General features: G+C 42.4%; 2 protein-coding genes across 2 annotated transcripts in view; both read right to left on the bottom strand.

The window, feature by feature from the left end:
* LOC137884832 (voltage-dependent T-type calcium channel subunit alpha-1H-like) overlaps positions 1–15,106 on the bottom strand; it is a 34,584-nt gene extending 19,478 nt beyond the window's left edge. The window contains exons 1-13 of the mRNA XM_068726867.1: positions 15,026–15,106; positions 14,711–14,844; positions 14,211–14,308; positions 12,921–13,080; positions 9,003–9,315; positions 8,813–8,905; positions 8,104–8,692; positions 5,119–5,495; positions 3,288–3,439; positions 2,563–2,748; positions 2,203–2,320; positions 1,532–1,687; positions 430–517 (exon numbers count right to left, since the gene is read on the bottom strand). Coding sequence (XP_068582968.1) covers positions 430–517; positions 1,532–1,687; positions 2,203–2,320; positions 2,563–2,748; positions 3,288–3,439; positions 5,119–5,495; positions 8,104–8,692; positions 8,813–8,905; positions 9,003–9,315; positions 12,921–13,080; positions 14,211–14,308; positions 14,711–14,844; positions 15,026–15,064 — 2,503 coding nt within the window. The 5' untranslated portion in view covers positions 15,065–15,106. The remainder of the gene's footprint in view (positions 1–429; positions 518–1,531; positions 1,688–2,202; positions 2,321–2,562; positions 2,749–3,287; positions 3,440–5,118; positions 5,496–8,103; positions 8,693–8,812; positions 8,906–9,002; positions 9,316–12,920; positions 13,081–14,210; positions 14,309–14,710; positions 14,845–15,025) is intronic.
* Positions 15,107–16,447: 1,341 nt separating this feature from the next.
* Positions 16,448–19,163, bottom strand: part of LOC137885116 (voltage-dependent T-type calcium channel subunit alpha-1G-like) — a 7,849-nt gene continuing 5,133 nt past the window's right edge. The window contains exons 3-4 of the mRNA XM_068727267.1: positions 17,063–17,107; positions 16,448–16,459 (exon numbers count right to left, since the gene is read on the bottom strand). Coding sequence (XP_068583368.1) covers positions 16,448–16,459; positions 17,063–17,107 — 57 coding nt within the window. The remainder of the gene's footprint in view (positions 16,460–17,062; positions 17,108–19,163) is intronic.

Below are 19,163 nucleotides of genomic sequence, written 5' to 3'. Positions count from 1 at the left end.
AATGCTAAAAAATGTATGTGTCATTTAGGAGCAAAAGCACCCACGAACAACAGCGGAGAGCGAGCCGTTCGGCAGTGTAACAGTTAATACACTACGCTTCTCAAAACACAACGAAGTGTGTATGTAAGGCAAGTTGTAAAGCACAAATATGTCCCATTGATCTCAAGAGCTCACACTCGAAACTGCACTTCCTTGGGTCGTCAGCAATACAAGTGTGAAGTCAAGTGGATAAACGGTTGAGGAGAAAATTGACAGACATCCAGACATAAACACATACAGACAGAGACTCAATTTTGGGTTTAGATAAGAACGGTGAACAAAACTACAACAATAGCACCTAGTTGCAATAATCAAAAAATTATCCTTTAAGGTGATTGTAGGTGAGTGTGGATATTTCCATGTCCAGTTGTAGAGTTGTAGAGTTTGTACCTGCAGCGTACATCTCTCTCAACTTCTCCTCATCCTCGAAACTGAGCGATTGTCTCTCGTCATCTGCCTCAGATCTGTTGGCGTCTCCCTAAAAACACACACACACATCACCGGGATCACCACTAGCGTCATAATCTTCATCATCAGCCTCACCTTCCCCTTTCTCACTGTCTGTTGACTGCTGTAAAAGTGAAAAATATGAGTAAGTCGAGAGGGAAACACTGAGAGACGAAGAGTGGAAGGCAGACGGGCGAAGGGGGTCTCCAGTGTTCTATAGTTGAGTTATGTGCATGGCTTTGGCAGCGATCTCCTGTAGTCACGCCAATAAAGCTTTACAGAATTTAATTAAAATTCACGCCAGAAAGATGGAGGCAGACAGCTTTGGCAAAGGGTATCTCTCTCTCTCTCTCTGTGTGTGTGTGTGTGTGTGTGTGTGTGTGTGTGTGTGTGTGTGTGTGTGTTAGAGAGAGAGAGAGAGAGAGAGAGAGAGAGAGAGACAGAGAGAGAGAGAGAGAGAGAGAGAGAGAGAGAGAGAGAGAGAGAGAGAGCGAGAGAGAGAGAAAGAAAGAGAAAAAGAGAAAAAGAGAAAGAGAGAAAGAGAGAAAGAGAGAAAAAGAGAAAGAGAGAGAGAGAGAGAGAGAGAGAGAGAGAGAGAGAGAGAGAGAGAGAGAGGGAGGAAGCAAGTACTCTCTGATGCTGGAGATAAAAGATGAAAACTAAACAACAAAAGCTCACCAGCTGTGAATGGCAGGCGATATCAAACACATCCTACCCTGGAGAGTATTGTGTGTGTGTGTGTGTGTGTGTGTGTGTGTGTGTGTGTGTGTGTGTGTGTGTGTGTGTGTGTGTGTGTGTGTGTCAGTGAGAAAGAAAGAGAGACAAGGGGATAGAAAGAGAGAGTGAGATAGAGAAAGGGAGGACAACTGAGAAAGAACAAGAGTGATGGATAAAGAGAGAGAGGGGAGAAACCACACAGGCAGGATGGTGGAGATTATTCTCTTGTAGGCAGCTTTGGTGTTATCAGCACAACAGAGCTCAATTAGTCTCGTTCCCTCTGCCTCATTCTCTAAGTAGCTCAAATAAAAAGCATCTTTGCCCTTACTTCGGCTTGAAAGCCCTCAACCAAAATGGCTACAAGCAGGTTGAAGAGGACGTAGTTGCCAAAGGTCATGAGGGCTACAAAGTAGAGGGCAGCCAACGGCGTGGTGGAGGCCATCCCGTTATAGAGCACCGCGTTCCAGTCCTCCTGGGTGAGGATCTGCAGATGGGAAGAGATGGTGGAAGTCAAAGATACGTGGGGATTAGAACAATAAAGAAGAAAGGGAGAAGAATATGAGCAGATTCTTCATTCAATATCACATTGTCAGTTGAATGGTAATTACGCTCATCAGTGTTAAATGAGCTCCAGTGGAGTGCTTGTTTCATTACTCTTCCTCCCACTTTGCTTGTGAAGCGTATCTTACCTGCCCACTGGGAGAGTTTTTAAATTTTGTTGGAAAAAAAATCGAGTGTGAGCACTCCCAAACTGGAGCAAATTAAATAAGAGAGAGCATCATCCTGGCTACTACTAGTGAAAGCAAGCAGCTGCTGTTTTTGGATCTCATCCGAATTCATTTTAAAATACCATTAAACAGTAATTAATTGATGAGGAAATTCCTCATAATTAAATATTCTCGATGTACTTATTTGCATGCTCATTCATATCTGTATGTTTGTATCTGTGTGAGAGAGAGAGAGAGAGAGAGAGAGTGCATGTCGGTGTGTTTGTCTAACCTGAAACACAGTGACAGTCGCCCAGAGCAGAGAGTCAAAGTTCTTTCTGTCAGGTAAAGTGTCCCCACTGTCTTGTCGCAAACCGAATTTACAGCCGAACAAATGCATCCCCAAGATACTGCAACACACAAACAAAACAATGAGAAAACATATTACTTTCATTAAATGGTAATTTAATATGTATATGTAATGCTGCCTGTGTAAATAATTGTGTATGTGTAAAAGGTGATGATGCATGTAGTAATATATCCTGCATAAGAAACTATACATTTTGAATCTTGTAATATGTAATTAAAGATGCGAAAACAAATTGGCTTGTCTCAGCATGCAGTATAGCTTTTAGAGAGAGAAAGAATATACCTGAATATGAAAATAAAGAGCATAAGCAACATGCAGAACGTGGCCACATTGTCCATGGTCTTCATCAGCACCACCAGCTGCCTCCTCAGGGCGGGAAGGAAGCGGACCAGCTTCAAAACTCTCAACAGTCGGAAGGTACGAAGCACCGACAACCCTCCCTCTGAATCGCCTACAATCTCCCACACACTAAAACACACAGCAATGGCAGGCAGATCATAAGCACAAAGTTAAATTCACATTGAAGCAACCAAAGGAATCAATGTGTACTGAACTGCAGCTCTAACTCTTTTGAAGTCAGCATTAATAGCGTCCACAAAAGCCTCACTTCCAGGTAGGAAAAGTGCTAAGTCATTTTTCTGACAGTGACAATGTGGATTCTGAAAAGAGGATATGGGCCAATGCTGTTTACAACTTACCAGCCAATAAAAGAGGTGAGAGCAGTGTGCACTGGCACGGTAAACAAGCAAAGCCCTTCAAGCACAGATACATAATTTAGCTTGTAGTACAACATAATGGAGTGAATACAGGCCCCTTGGACTAAGAGCGCAACCAGATGCAGAGCCACTGTGACAGTTTGGGAGATGTAACCGCAGCGAGGATTTTCAAATGACAGGACGAATACCTATAAACAGAATTCCTATTTTGGAGTAAACTTACAGTCAGAGGACACCCCCCCCCCCCCCCCCCCCCCCCACACACACCCCCCCACCCCCTCAGGGACCCACCTGATGATGACAATGATGCTGTCAAAGCCGTTGTAGGGGTTCTTGATGTAGCCAAATAGCCCGAGAGCCATGAGCTTCAGCAGCATTTCGAGACTGAACAGACTTGTGAACACCATGTTACTGATCTCCAAAATATCTGTCAGCTCCTTCGGCTGAAGAGGAGCAGTGTTTGTGGAGAGAAAACGGGGAGAGATTGATGTACAGATATTAGACAGGCAAAGAGCAAAAAATGAACAAATAAACAGAGGCAGACAGACTGGCAGTGAGGAGAGCAGTAGAGTCAACATGTTTTTGAATTGCTACTCAGGGCTACAGTGAAGGTTTATGAGAATGAAGTCTTAGATATGGAGAGACAAGCCGCTCCAGGACTTTCATGCAGGTTACCCACAATCCTTTGGAGTAGAGAGAGTGATACACTTTTATTATTAATATCATTGATATTATTCAAACAAGTGGTTCTCAAACTGCAGGGCAGGCTTGTTAATCAGATTTTTCTCCAACAAGAGTGCTACCAAAGTTATCAGGATTGATTCAGACTGATAACATTTTTTAAAATCTTGCTTTCACGTTTACTTTCAAATAAGTGAAAGTGTCTTGTGTTTCCATTTAGCTAGACATTTTCAATTAGCACAACAGTAGTTCATGTAAAGTTCTAGATAAAGACTTTAAAAATAATGTTGGGCAAACTTGGGCATGACAGAAAAAGTTTGAGAACCACTAACTTAAAGTTGTTTTTTTTACTTTTTAAGATTATGAACAAATCATAAGAAAAGTAGTCTATTGTCCGCATATCCAAAGTTTAATACATCTTGTGAGTCCATACTATAAAGCTCTCGTCGGAAAAAAAAACAACCTATGGTATTAAAAAGAGCCACCTTGTACCGTGGCATTAGGCGGCATTTTTTCATTACAGTGAACACAAACATTGTGGTTTATTTCTCCCAGCTCTTCAAACCAACAAAACATTGTAAACAAGTAACTATATGCCTCTGAGCATGCTCTGTGACATTTTCCTGACACCGAGCTACTCTCCAGAGATCAAAAAACAAGTCTCTGAGGTGTTTCAGACTGAACTGCACTTTTCACTTTCCCTGAAATGAGGGAATGTACTCCAATGAAATTGTAAGGTTCTTTGTACTTAATAGTTTTTAGATGACAATTGATTTCTATGGCACAAAGCTATATGGGGCTTTGGCAACGTATTCATATATCACTTCATTCATTCATACACTTTCTCTATTGGTTTTGGTTTCTTCAAAAGATTTGTTGATAGTAAAAAAGGATGAAATAAAGCTGGACTTATCCTTAAACATTAGTTATTCAAGAAGTCAAGGCCATCCAGATCAGTCATATTGTTCAGGAAATGGGCCAAACGCAATCTTCCCACGTCTCCCACAGTCTACTCCTGCCTTTCAGCCAATCACAATGTCAGATCTGTCCTCCTCTTCCTCCTCATTCGCTCTCGCTCTCTTCTCTCACTCTGCCCCGTCTCCGCTCACTCTCTCTGTCCCAGGGTCACGCTTTAATTAACACTTCAGGTCTTATGAGTTTCTCCACCTCCTGACACATGCATGCACACACCCACACAATCACACAATCACACAATCACACACACACACACACACACACACACTTCGTGATCCCATATGCTCGGTGCTGTAAATGATGATTGAAGGGTAAGTTTATTGACTCCACCACACACACAATGATTAGCACATCCGTTCTCAATCAAACTGTAGTCACATCCAGTCTGCAAGAGGCATGCACATGGCTACGCATGTGCGTACACAAACATACAGCCTCTAACGCTAACACACACACACAAACATACCTGTTCGTGGTACTCTATGCCCATCGACAGTGTGTTAATAAGGATGGCAATCATGATTCCTCTGCTGAAGTATCTGCTGCCAACAATGAGTTCCAGTTTAGTTTGGAGTCCCGCCCAGCAACGCTTGCACAGCCTTTTCGTTGGCTCAGACACCTGTGCATCACCGTGGCAGGGGCTGCTACAGTGACATGGGCTGTTACTATGACACGGGCTGTTGCCATGGCATGAGTTGCTGTACCCATGATGCTGGTCCTCAGGCTGCTCATTAACATTTTCACTGTCATTAATTTGGTTGTAGTAAATGCAGTACGGGCATACTGAGGAGTCTCCTTGAACTTCACCTGGCAATGGTAACCCAGGGTGCCGAGTGCACCCACCTGCACAGACACAAGGAGGAGGTGATGTAGACATGGGCCACAAAAATCATACAAGCACAAAGGTAACCGTAAATAGCTGATTCAGTATGTTGCACTCCTGCAACCATTCTGTCATTCAATATATTCTCTGCTTGCTAAAGGAGAGCACCTTCATTTCATTTCTGGGAGACAGAAATTCAATAACATAGAAGCAACTGTGCAGTTGGGATGCTTTTGTGAAGATGGGGAGTTCTTTTATTAGAATCGGGATGTGTGAGAGTATGTGTGTGTGTGTGTGTGTGTGTGTGTGTGTGTGTGTGTGTGTGTGTTGGGGGGAAGGGGCGTGGAGTGAAGCGGGAGTAAAATTTCAGCAGAATTCATTAGCAAGCATCTCGGGAGGAATGCTCCAATGACATACCAACAAACACTAATCTAACACGGGCAGTTCACTTGTCATCACAATTATTATCACAAATTCATGTTTAGTTGGAGACCGATATAGGGAATCCAATCTAGCCGTTCTGTGGTGTGTGTCCACAGATAATGTGAGCTGCAAGGAAACTTTCAGCAGGCAGACTTGCTGAAAATGGCTCTGCACTGCAAAAAAGAAAAATGTACCTGGAGCTTAAATTTTCAGCATTTTGGCCAAGTGCGTGTAAGCACATACGGAATAATTTATACTCACTTGTTTCTGTATTGCAAGTGTGTCAGCTACAATTATAATTTATAACTGCATTGTATTAACATTTTATATTATTTTCTCTTAACCGATTTTATACATCAAGGTCACTTATCATGGGGAGTATTCAGCCTGTGAAAACGTCTTCTAACTCTGGAGGAGCTTTGTGAAGTCTAAGGTAATAGCCCCAGAAGATGTCATTGTGATGTCATCAGGGTTACCTCGGCTTAGAGATTACAACTGTATTATGGAAAGCATGCGTACAGAGTTTGAAGGACATGTTGGTTTTTTGGAGCACACCAGGGATTTAAAGTCAGGGTATCTTGGCATCTGCTGCTTTGATTTTAACCGTCCTCTTTTATGTTTCCATGTGTGTCCAAGTGTGAGTCGGCCAATTTTATGGAAGTGTACTTCTTTAAACCTTTCACATCTGGCAAATCAACAGCTTAAAGTCCTCAAACACGAGTTATTATGTCAAAAAAGGGTGTGTGGATTAACTTGAAATGGAAAAACCTGGAAATATCATCAGTATCCTATTGCAAATTATTTTAATGAATACTCACTTCCTAACTTTCACATCTTAAAGCTAAGGTTGGTAATGGTGAGAAACAAGCAGGAGTACACTAGATTTAAAAAATGATCCAACCGAAAAACCCAGACCAACTATTTTGCAATGAAAGTAGCTAGCAGCACAAGCACCAAAAGTCCCTAAATCTAGCAAGAAAGTCATCAAGTCGCCAACATGACAGCCCGTCCCTTCAGGCCTCCCTCCAAAGGCGCTCCGCCAACATGATCACTGTGAACATTGCTATTGGAAGTACTCACATCTGTTAATCTAGAAGCTTGTGAAAGACTTTGGTGAAGACCAATGAGTGCATCGGCAGAATATACTCAGGCAGGTAGCCAATCATTATATTCAGGCCAAATGATTGGACGGGCATATTACAGTCCTGTGACAGCCACAGATACCAGGGGTTTTTGTTTTTTTTTAGTCAGAACATTTGATCTCATTGATTTCTTTTTGGATGTAATGAGAATTAACGCCCTTCAGATTTCAGGGAATCGAGCATAGAGGAGGTGTTTTGGACAAAAGGTTGTTTGAAAGAGATGTCTTGGATCAATTGTCAATTGTTGACACATCAACCTTTAGGCTTGAATAAGTAGTTTGACTTGAGAGTTTTGCTCATATTTGACATCATTTTCTTTTCAAACATTGGTGTTGTGGGGTATTTTCCTGATTTTTTATTTTTTTTCCACAGCACCCTTGTTTATGTAGCAAGCAGCTGCTGGTAATGTGTTTTTCCCTTCCCCTTCATTCATCGTATTCCCCATATTTGTTGTCCACAAATCCCATGTGACTACAATACCCCAAGTGTGATCTTATGTAAGGGATAGACAGATGTGTTGCCTCTGGGCTAATTACCTGATTATAAATACACCACAGTGTTCTTGCAGTCAGTTTACCTTGTAGGCCTAATAAAGGTCTATGACCAATAGCTTGTTAATGTATTTTGGGGGTTTTTATGTGCAGACTCTAGCATGTGGAAGCTCTTCTTCATCATCATAATGCTTTGAGCACCAAAAATCAAAATTAAATTCACCTCCATTGCGTCAGAGGTGGCAGACGTCTGTGATCTGTCTTAATGCCGCCGAGGGAGAGTGGGAAAAATACGCTCTGTTGTAATTTGGGAGAAGTGAGCCTCAAGAATTAGTTTTCTATTAAAAAAGTATTTAAAGAATAAAGCAAAGTTACCCAAATCACAAACAGAGGAATATGAAAGCTCTGTTGACTCTTTTATATCAAAAAAATCACTGCTAATGTCGTTAGAATACAGAGGGCCTCCACATCTAAGCATCCACCCCTGTAAGGCCCAGGTTGGCAAGCTATGTCCTTGACAGCTCTCACACATTCACAATCACACACACACACACACACCCCTTCGTACTCACCATGCTCCACCTCCAGCTGTGGCAGTCTGTTAATGGCCTCCTTGGCAACCAGCCTCTTCTTGTCCAGGGCCTTTGCATCCAGGTGACTGAGGAGGGGTGATATGAAGGGATAATTAAAACCATTCCCTCCATTTCTGACAGCAGGCTCAGGCTGAGGCTGTTGATGCTGGTGATGCTGGTGATGACGCTGGTGATGGTGATGATAAAGCTGATGAATGTGCGACAGGTCGTTGGGAACGTGTCCTGAGTGCCGGTGGGCAAGTCCGTTCATTTCCCCCGCGCCGCTCCCTCTGGCGGCTCCGCCTCCTCGGTTCTTTGCGCACGCGCACGCGCAGTGAAAGTGTGTGCGTTTCTGAGTGTAGCAGCGGGACAGTCGTCGCCACGCCTTGCGGCCCAGGTGAGCCATGTAGCGGATCATCTCCTCGTAGCAGCTTCCTGGTTGACTGTCGCTGGCCAGCGTGGAAGCTGATTGGTGGAGCTGCCGGGCGCGCTGCTCTGATTTCATTAATGCATGTTCCCTCTGCTTTGTTTCAGAAAACTGGGTTGCAATGACGACCAGGCACAGGTTGATCATGAAGAAGGAGCCCACCTGGTCACGACAAGGTACACATTACACTCTGTTGTAGCACGCAGTATACGGTATACAGTATGTGGTCTAGCTGTTTTTCTGTGTGTGTGTGTGTGTGTGTGTGTGTGTGTGAACGCTTACAATAATTAGGAAGATGAAGTAGATAAAGTTGTAGAAGGAATGTGCATCCATGACGTAGTACATGATGTCCACCCAACCTTCAAGAGTAATTACCTGTATGAAAGCACACACACAGAATGTAGTGTGCAGTGTGCATCGTCATTAAATGATTAAAGATGGATATCTTTAAATAAATCATCATTTCATTTACCTGAAAAATGGCAATCCATGCATATCCGATGTTATCAAAGTTAATAGCTCCTTTGTGTGGGTTTACTTCGCCGGCACGACACTCATTGTAATACTGGTACCAGTTTACACATGACACCGGTTCATCTACTTTGAGTCCCATCTCTGGACGGGCCTCCTCGGCACCCAGGAAGCAGGAAGTCCCGCTCACGCGGCGGCGAGGCACGTCAGTGCATCGAAGCATCCCGTTCTCTCTTTCCATTGAGCAGATGAAGGGATGGTCGTCGGTGCCATCCGGCCGATAGTAGCCACTCAGGAAGGAGATGTTATATCTCCTGAAAAAAAATATATACTTTTATTTACAAATCCTCCAAAAAGACCAAAACCAACAATGCTTGAACTCAGAATCTCAGAACTCTTTTTCTTGTCTGGGGCACTCAGCCCAAAGTCCATTTGGTCCTTAAGAAGGTTTAAATCTTTGAAAATGGATCACAGAAATGTAGATATAGTTGCATGTTTGCATTAACAGCTGGACATTGTTGTTGTTTTTGGCAGTCAATGCTCAGGCAGGAGCAAACATTGCGTCTATTGCAGACTATTTTCAGATACGCATTATTTGTGACATTTGGTGAACTAGTGGGTACTTACAACAACAGGGCCATGTATGCGAGATTGACTCATTTTGGACAACAATGGAGCTCTATAGCACAGAGGAATATGCTGTCAGACTCTGATGCACAAACAATACTTGTTATTCAAATCATTTCGTTGTTTTTTTGTCCAATAAGGAACACATTGAATATCACTGGTCTTCTGCTTAAAACTGCTAAAACAAAATACACAGGATATGTGTTTCAGGACAAATTCAGGTAAAGTTTGAACAATTATTAGAAAGATAGAAATTGTTATTGACATTTTGTTTGTATAAAAGGTCTGATTGCTGAAAAAAACCAGAAAGACATAAGTTTGCTTAAGGAGGAAATGAGGAAACAGAGATAAATACAGATGAAGGGAAAAAAGAAAAGAGAGAGGGAGGGTGCAGTGGAGAGATAAGCAATCAATCATCTGTAGTGTAGAGAAGGGTCACAGAGAAACAGCACTCCCTCACTTATTATTGAGTAAGGTCATTTTCTTGTTTATGAAGCAGAAAAAAATCCAAATTGCTAACTGAAAATAAAATCTAGAGAAGGATTAGCTCTGGGTAAAGATGCATTGGCTACTTCTGCAGCAGGCTAATGTGACCACATGCGATAAAAAAGCAAGAGCCAATAACAATGTGATATTGTCTTTCCCCGTACAGCTGTCGTATGTTAGAATGCAATCACAGACTCCTGACTCAGTGATACAATTAGAATAATGCAGTGCTTCTGTTTTTGTCATAATGCTGTGTTATAGTCATAATAAACTGAACTACTTTGAGTCTACGGCTCTCCAATGTGACAACAGAGAATTACTGGCAAATAACTGAGTAGTTTGCTCATTCACTCTTTAATCACAATCACTTTCTAAACGGCATCTTTTTACTCCAACACCTGCTAGTCTACGTTATGGGGAACGGAATCCCACATCAACAGTCGGCTCTTCTCGCTCAGACTATAAAGGTAATGGGTCTGGCACAAGAGGCGTCTATTTATTATGCAATGAATTTGCAGCAGGCAGTTACTGTATCGTATGCTCTGACAGCAGACTTGAACATTGATGTTGCAGAGAAAGAGTGGGATCATGTACACTCGTCGGCCACTTCAATAGGTGTGCTTGTAGAATCTGATGTGAGCCAATACATAAATCATATCTTTATAAAGTTGTGATTGGCACTGTCTGAGAGGTATTGATTTAACTACATGTTTAGTATTGAGGTTGTAGTTTGCAGTGGTGTTGAACTTGACAGCACTTGACTACGTTTCTTTTTTTGGCCACTCCATTTACATACATGAGAGGGACATGTTTAACATATATATAGTATATCTATATATAATAGAAGCACCTTTCAATATAATGCACTCCAGTACAACACCTCCACCCACTATGACCTCAATACTACGGGCAGCAGTGGCTTAATCCGTGGGGACTTGGCTTGGTGACTGGAGGGTCTCCCGTTCAAGTCCTTCCATGATTAAGCACAGAGTGTGGAATGGTAGCTGGAGAGGTGCCAAAGGTACTTGAGCAAGGCACCGGACCACCAAACTGCTCCCTGGACTAAAACTAGGATGGGTTAAATACAGAGGCTAAATTTTACTGAGGGCTGTGCTGTGCACCATTGTGTGACAATAAGACTTGATTTACAGAAACATAAAGTAGAATAATTACCTTTCTGACACTTTCAACAAAAGCTGAGTAATTATACGCTTCGTAAAAGTAGAATTCGTGGCAGAGTGTTCCTAATGAAGTGGCCAGTGAGTGCATGTGAAAACGTTAGGAGGGTATCAAGAGACATCAATCTAGATTAATTGAATTCAAGATTCTAAATTTATATTATTAAGCATTTATTGACTGTTTAGGGTTAAACTCAGGGACAACGCTGACTGTTGGAATTGCTGCAACTCTAAAGGGCCTCTTCTTCACCTACTATGGAAATGTCCCATGATTCAGAACTGTTGGTTAAAGGTTCATGAACGTATAATAAATAATACCCGGACCAATTTAGAGTTCTGCCCGAGGCTGCATCTTCTCAGTGATCCACATATGACACCTCGCTGTGGAGTCACAGACTTTATTCAGACCATTATAATGGTGGAAAGGCAAATCATACTGGAGGAACCCAGACAAGCCCGTATTCCATGAACGGTTCACAGAGTATAGTCAAAATTGGCAACATACAAACACATTTCTTTCAGCTTGAAGGGCAGGAGTGAGAAATGTGTGGCAAAGTGGGGAGACTACTTTGAATAGATTGTTAGTGTGGACAGATCTTGAAGTAAATCACACACTACGTACATACTTACATACTTACATCCTCTTTATGCGCCTGACAATTCCTTTGTTGCTTTTAAACTAATGTAAGAATAAACATTTGATTTGTGTTTTTATACATACATGAAGTCATTTAATTTGTTAAACAAAATGTGACAATGTATTGTATAAAAATTCAATAAAATTCTAATTACAAGAAAAACATAACATTTTAATTTTATGTGATTATTTTACTGTTACTGTTTAATCTTATTTTGGGGTATTTAATTTTTTTATTTACTGTACTTATGTTTAATGGTGAAGCAGATTAATGTAGTTTTTCCTACATTAATTAATTGTTTTTAAAGATGCTATTTCAATAATTCATTATTAGTACTTATTCAGTTAGTGTAGTAATTGTACCTATATTATCAAAATATTGATTTATTTTATTTGACTACTCCAAACAGTACAACAGTATAAAGGCTGTTTCGACAGAGCCCCACCTCTGAATTCACCACTGTCAGAGATTATTATCTAATCGGGATGGTTGAGCAGATGTGAGGTCAGGTGGCGAACATGACGCTGATGTCTGATGTTATGTGATATTATCCCAACGTGTTTGTGAACATGTGAGCAGGAGCGAGGTCGGTAGCGATGGTGTAACGGCGATGATGATCGAGAATGACATGAAGGATCACGTAGGAGAGAACTGGAGTGACAATGAAACTCTGAGGGTTCGTGTTGAAACAGCCACTGAGAGTCCCTGAGTAGCTACACAAAAAATTCACTTAGCCCTCTTAATCCCCCAACTCCCTTGATTTGTGATCTCTAATTCTGGAGGTTCCAGCCGGAAGCACATTTACTTCCTCCCAGACGGAGCTGAGTAGAGAACAAACAAGATCAGACTGTGGTATTGATCCCCTCTTAGAAATAATAGCTGAGTGAAAGAAGCTAATCGGTTGTGAGCAAACTTTTGACACAGGTTTCAGAGTAATGAGGCCAATTCACCCCCTTGTTGTGACATCTGCCAGTTACTATGGTAACTCACATCTTGACATCCTCCCCCATGAAACAGCGGTTCCTCAGTAGCCCCGCCCACAGCTGCACGCCAACGATGCCGAAGATGAAGAAGACGAAGAAGCACAGTGCCAGCACGTTGCCCAGCATGGGAAGAGTGTCTAGAAGGAGGGTCACCAGGATACGCATACCTGCCAACACACACACATACAGCATAAACATCATGGGCAACTGTGCACTTACGAGCAAACATCTGCATGTAAACTTAACTTTTTTAGCAAAATGGCAGCCAAAGGAAGAGTTGGCCAGACAGGAGAAATCTCTTAATGTACAATGCTCAAAATTGGAGCACTGCAATTAATTGAATGGCAAATAATTAAGAGTTCAAATAGTGATAATTGGCCTCCGTTCCACTCTGCTGAAGAGCACAGATACAAATTCTTCCCCTTTACTGCGTTTAGACTTGGCTACTTCAACCACACTCAGTCTAAATTGTGCTAAGGTCACAGAGTGTCGTAGAAAAAGAAAAAGTTGGCTGGCCAGTTTGTGCAACGAGCTGTTGAGAACAACGCAAGAATCACAATGGTTTCCATGACTTTGTTCACTGTGTCCTGATTTGTTTTAAACATGCATTCATCAAAAGGGAAGCCAGAGCTGCTAATAGCAATGAAATGAAGTGGAATTTACAGGGTCAGCCAGAGAGTACAAGGACGGTGACACGTGTTTTATTGTCTTGGCTATGAATGCAACTGCTGACTTTCAGCTGAGGCTGTTTTCATGTCAGATGAACAATGTAAAAATGGAATCCCTTTTTATACACTATTGCTTCGTAATAAGGGACAGAAAGTTTATTGGACTTCAGGAGACATCTTTCCTGCTGATGCTCTGCCAGGCCTACACTGCAGTCATTTTCACTTCTTGGTTGTTTTGGGGGGGAGGGGGGGGGGGGGTGCTCTCAATTTGGTCCAAGTCAAACACACAATGAGTTGGATTGCAGTCAGGTCAGTGAATTGTCACTAATGTTATGCGTTTTGGCCGTAAAGAAAACCCTTAATTGCCTTCTCTCTTCTCTTCTTCTCTTTACAGTCTTTGACCTGCTGCACTGTCCTAAAGTTAGCTGAGTCCTATACTGTTGTTCCCCCAATCTAGATGTGAACACTCCTAGAAGTTCATAGTCAGCACTTCAACCTCACAGTCACTGTTTCATTTAAAAGCCAGTGTACTTGAGTACAAAGCCAAGATGGTAAAAGACAATGAAAAATGGTCGTAATGCTCTGTGAGTGCAGTGTGTATGTTGGAAGAAAAAAGGATAAAAACTCACTGGGAACTCTGTTGATGGCGCGCAGCGGGCGGAGAACCCGGACGGTCCTGATAGCTGATAGGCTGACGTTGTGTCCATCAAGCGAGTACTCCAGCATTCTGCGGAGAGGGAAAGCCACTGCTGTGTCACTGGCATCCGGATCAGCCTGACCTTGGCAAACCCTGACGGTCTACAGGGATCCCAGCAGAACGCAGTGCACCGACTCTGGGATACATAGCCTTTTAACTACCAATCACCGAGGTCTCTGTCTCTCAGGACCGAATGAAGCCATTGTCATTCTGCGGCGCTGTCACGCACACACACACAAAGTTCCGCCGGTTCGTCTAAGCACGCGCGCACACACGCTTGACATTTAACTGGCATTAAACAAGTGTCTAAGCTTTACACAAAACACACACATACACACACAGTTTTGGCTCGTATTTAATGTCAGACGCGCTTGTGTACATGTGTGTGTGTGTGTGTGTGTGTGTGTGTGTGTGCGTCTGTTGAACACTCACCCCACAATAACAATGAAGAAGTCCAATCTGTTCCATGTGTCGCCAAGGTAACCGTTGTGACCTATGACCCCAAGAGCCACCATCTTCATTACCATTTCCGTGGCAAAAAAAACAAAGATCCCATCATCCAGAGCCTGCACACACACACGCACACACACACACACACACACCCAGAGGATTAGTGTAAACTGATTAAGTGGGGGGAAAAAATTAAAGCAAAAACTTTTCAGACCCTTGATAATAAAGTCTCAAAGCTGAACATAATTAGTTTGTAATTTCAGATTTTGTGTGCGTGCGTGTGGGTGTGCGCGTTACCTGCAGCAGGAAGGGTGTGTGGTCACAGGGCTGGAACATCCCCAGAGTCACACAGTTCAGCAGGATGGCCAAAATGCTCACACGCTCAAACCATGTGACAGATGGTTAAGGGTCGACACCACGGCAGAGATTGGACGTTGATTACATTTGCAATATTCAATATTAGCACATTTCATGGAGCGGTACATGTACATTTAGCTAATTAGGTTGATTGACAGGAGTCACAGCTAACAACAACAAGCCGAGTAGATTGCTGCTTGTATGTTCCACTTCAGCTCCACCCAGATGTCCTCCCTTAGAAAATCAAAAATACCTATTTTTCTTCTTACTTGCAGTGCTTTTTTATCAATCTAGGTTGTTTTAGTGTCAGTTGCCTGATTTTGGAGATATAGGCCAAAGAGATGTCTGCCTTTTCTCAAATATAATGGGACTATATGGCACTCGGATTGTGGTGCTCAAAGTGCCAAGAAAATACATTTGAAAAACTCAACAGCAATGTCTCTTTACAGAAATCATGACCCGGTTTCTCAAGTTAATCAACAGATCACAAGCCAAGTTCGATATAGTCCTGTTACATTCAGGAGAGAGAGCTGATATCTCCAAAACTAGGCAACTCACACCAAAACAATCTAGCAGTACAGGGAAAAAGGAAAAATATATATTTTTGATTTGGGGCTGAACTCTCCCTTAAAGATTCGATTGCAAGGGCAGCTTCAGTGTTCTTTGTCATAGAGTCTACCAGTGACGGGAACTCTACTGGAGTAATAAACACCATTCTTCCAAAAGATATTGGAGAGCACTGTCTACCATGTCACTCTAAAATATCACATTGAGATCTGGTGACTGTGAAGACCATAGCATATGATTCAGATAATTTTCATTCTCATCAAATCATCCAGTGACCCTCGTGCCCTGTGTGGAATCATCTGCATACATTATGTTTCCCTGCTCATTTATTCAGGTTTTTCCTTTGATTTGTCATCCATCTGTATCTTTCCAATGGTAATATCTGCAGTAACCCAGGGGAAACCCTGAGGAAACTGAATGGTAGACATTAAACGTCCAGCCATGTCTATCTTTCACTGCGCAAAACATTACCAGACTAAATTTATAAAAGATCTGTGAGCAAGCACACACAACTCTGAATTTTGCGCCTCACAGCTTGTGAAATCGAATTTGCAAGCTACAGAACTGAATGTACCAAACTAAAAAAGGACTGCTATAAGGGTGGAAACTAGCTATAATAAGCTTAAATGTATCAACTTTAATTTATAAGCGCAACGTCTGACAGGACATTTTGACATGTTTAATACTCTCAAATACAAAAGAAAGACAGCTACCATGAAACAGTTGGCAAGACATTTAAAGTCAGTTTAAGTATAAACTTGCTTATGGTGGGTTTCTGTGCATCTGTGTTGCTTGCTAGCTGTCAAACTGGAAGAAGGAGCACAGCTCAGAAGTGGAAAGCAGAGAGGTTTAAAGGGGGAAGGAGTTTGAAGTAGAAAGTTAAAGGAAAGATTGTGTTTGCTTCACACAAACACAGATGCACACATACACTCACAAACGTGAAAACTGCTGAATGGATGACAGGAACGTATTCAAGAGCCAAGGACGCGTAAATAACAAAGCCTTGGAGCATGCACATGGACACACACACACACACACACACACACACACACACACATATAGAGTCCCCAACCCGGACACTTTGCTCTCAAGAGGGCAGAAAAATTAATGAGAGTACAATCCTTTATCACCCTTGAGACAGAGAGAGAGAAAGAGAGAGAGAGAGAGAGAGAGAGAGAGAGAGAGAGAGAGAAAGGGAGAGAGAGAGTGAGAGGGAGAAAGAGAGAGAGAGACGGGGAGGGAGAGAGAGAGGGAGAAAGAGAGTGAGAGAGTGAGCGAAAGAGAGAGAAAGAGAGTGAGAGAGAGAGAGAGAGAGAGCGAGAGAGAGAGAGAGCGAGAGAGAGAGAGAGAGAGAGAGGGTAATCCAGTGTCCTCCCTTTGCTGTGGTTGCCATGGGAACCCCCATCTCACCGTGGGAACTGACTCCTGAGTTTCTCTGCTTGCATCCTGTCTGGACTGGAACACAACACAACACGATTAACACGCACACATAAACACACGCACACATAAACACACACACACATAAACATACACACACACGCATAAACACACACACACACACATAAACACACACACACACACACACACACAAAAGAAAATTATGTCCTTCAGCGCAACTCCATCCTTCATTTCCTGGACGCTGAGGAGGATCTAATCCTGCTCCATCTCATGGTTATACAGCATCACTTGCATAACCATGAATGTCCATGAGATACACACACACACACACACACACACACACAGACACACACACACACGGACACATGGCACAACAAGGGACGGAGCAGGGTCAAGGTGTGAGTGATGGATGAGATTGGAGTATTTCCAGTGTTGGCCCATCATTCAACATCAGTGATGAGACACGGTGGGGACGTCCTCTCCTCTGTCTCGCTCTATTCATTGCTTTTCCTTTATCTGTTATCACGCTCAACCTTTCCCTCTATCATCTCTCATTTTCCTCCACAGCCCTTTTCCCCTCTCTTTGGCCCAATTATTTTTCTCTTTGCTCCGCTCCTCCTGCTCTCTGTATATCCCTCTTGCTTCATATAGCGCGGTATAATTTCCAATCTTCATTCCGTATCATTTCTTGCATATCTTTTGTGCTCATACACTCCTATCTCTCTCTGCGAAACGCCCTTCCCGTCCGTTTCTCCACATCTCCACAAAGGACTGCCCTTGGGCAGAGCTTTAGTCTCTCTGGCATAAACCTGAGTCTCAGCCAACAGATAAACTACAACTACACTTAATAATTAACATCGTCAGAGGGATGGAGAGGCAGAGGGACTGACGGGGTGAGAAATAGAGATATAGATACAGTAAGAGAGAGGTGGTGGAGAAAGAAACAGGGGGAATTAGAGATGAGGGGGAGAAGAAAAAAAAAGCAGAGCTGAACAGCGGGATGAAAGAGGTTAACACTCCGACGACACAAGTTCTTAAGTGTAAACAACTGAAAATGTTACGTGGCCTCCATGCTTTGTTCTGCCTCCCTAATTGCCTCATCTTCTTGTTCTCCCCCCCCCCCACAAGAAGCACCACCATCACCACCTCCTCCTTGTCTCTCGTGCTCTCCCCCCTACTCCAACTCTCTCTCCTCGAGTGCCAACACAGGTAATAAAGGTCAGGCAGAGATTATAAATCAAATCAGATCACATCACCCTGATCTTTCTGGCATCATCCTCCACCCTTGGCTCGGATACACATGCTAGGGGCAGCATGTGGGAACATTTTCATATGCAACGTTCATTAACTTAAAAGGATCATCCATAGGGACACACAGGCCATCTGGATAGACACAGAATATGTGGCCACATTTTTCTGGCTTGAGAAGCTTTTAGATTTTTCAATGTGGTACCACTGTCTAATAAGACACCCTAGCTTTTATCGCTTTGTGTATCAATTATAAACCATTAAGAAGAACAACTTCTGGGCTGCCAGGTTGTAAAAGCCCCTTTGGCTGGTGTGTATACCCTCTCTTTTTTTTACCTTACTCTTGAATTCATTAGAAAGACTTCTTCTTATTACAAACAAAGAAACCTGCAAGTGCTTATTAATGACTTCTTCACTAAAAGATGGTGTATTTTCTTTAGCCATGCTAGCCACATGGCTCTATGGATGGCCATGTCATTTGACTGGTTCACCAGAAACTGAAAATATTGAAACAACTACTGGATGGATTGACATTAAATTTGGTAAACATATTAACTGTACCCAGTGGATCTATGCTAAAGACTATGGTGATCCTCTGACTTTTCATCTTGCGCCATCATTACATTGAATGTTTAATTATTCAATAGTTGGATTTATGATCAAATATCTTAATGGCAAATATATGATTGCTGTTTTTTAGAAATAAAATATTATAAACCAATGGTTAAAGGGTCTATCAAGCAGGGTTAGGCTTGATAGACCCTTTAACCATTGGTCCTATTGATCGAAATAACTACTGTGTATGAATGAGCAACCTGCTCACTAGTTTCCTCATGCTCTTTGCTTTCACTCTAGTATTCACACA

Source organism: Cebidichthys violaceus, unplaced genomic scaffold, assembly GCF_023349555.1.
Source record: "Cebidichthys violaceus isolate CVI_PGR_0920_01 unplaced genomic scaffold, fCebVio1.0.p SCAF_4, whole genome shotgun sequence".
Taxonomy (NCBI): Eukaryota; Metazoa; Chordata; class Actinopteri; order Perciformes; family Stichaeidae; genus Cebidichthys; species Cebidichthys violaceus.
The sequence above is the reverse complement of the archived record's forward strand: the minus strand, read 5'-3'. Positions and strand labels throughout refer to the sequence as shown.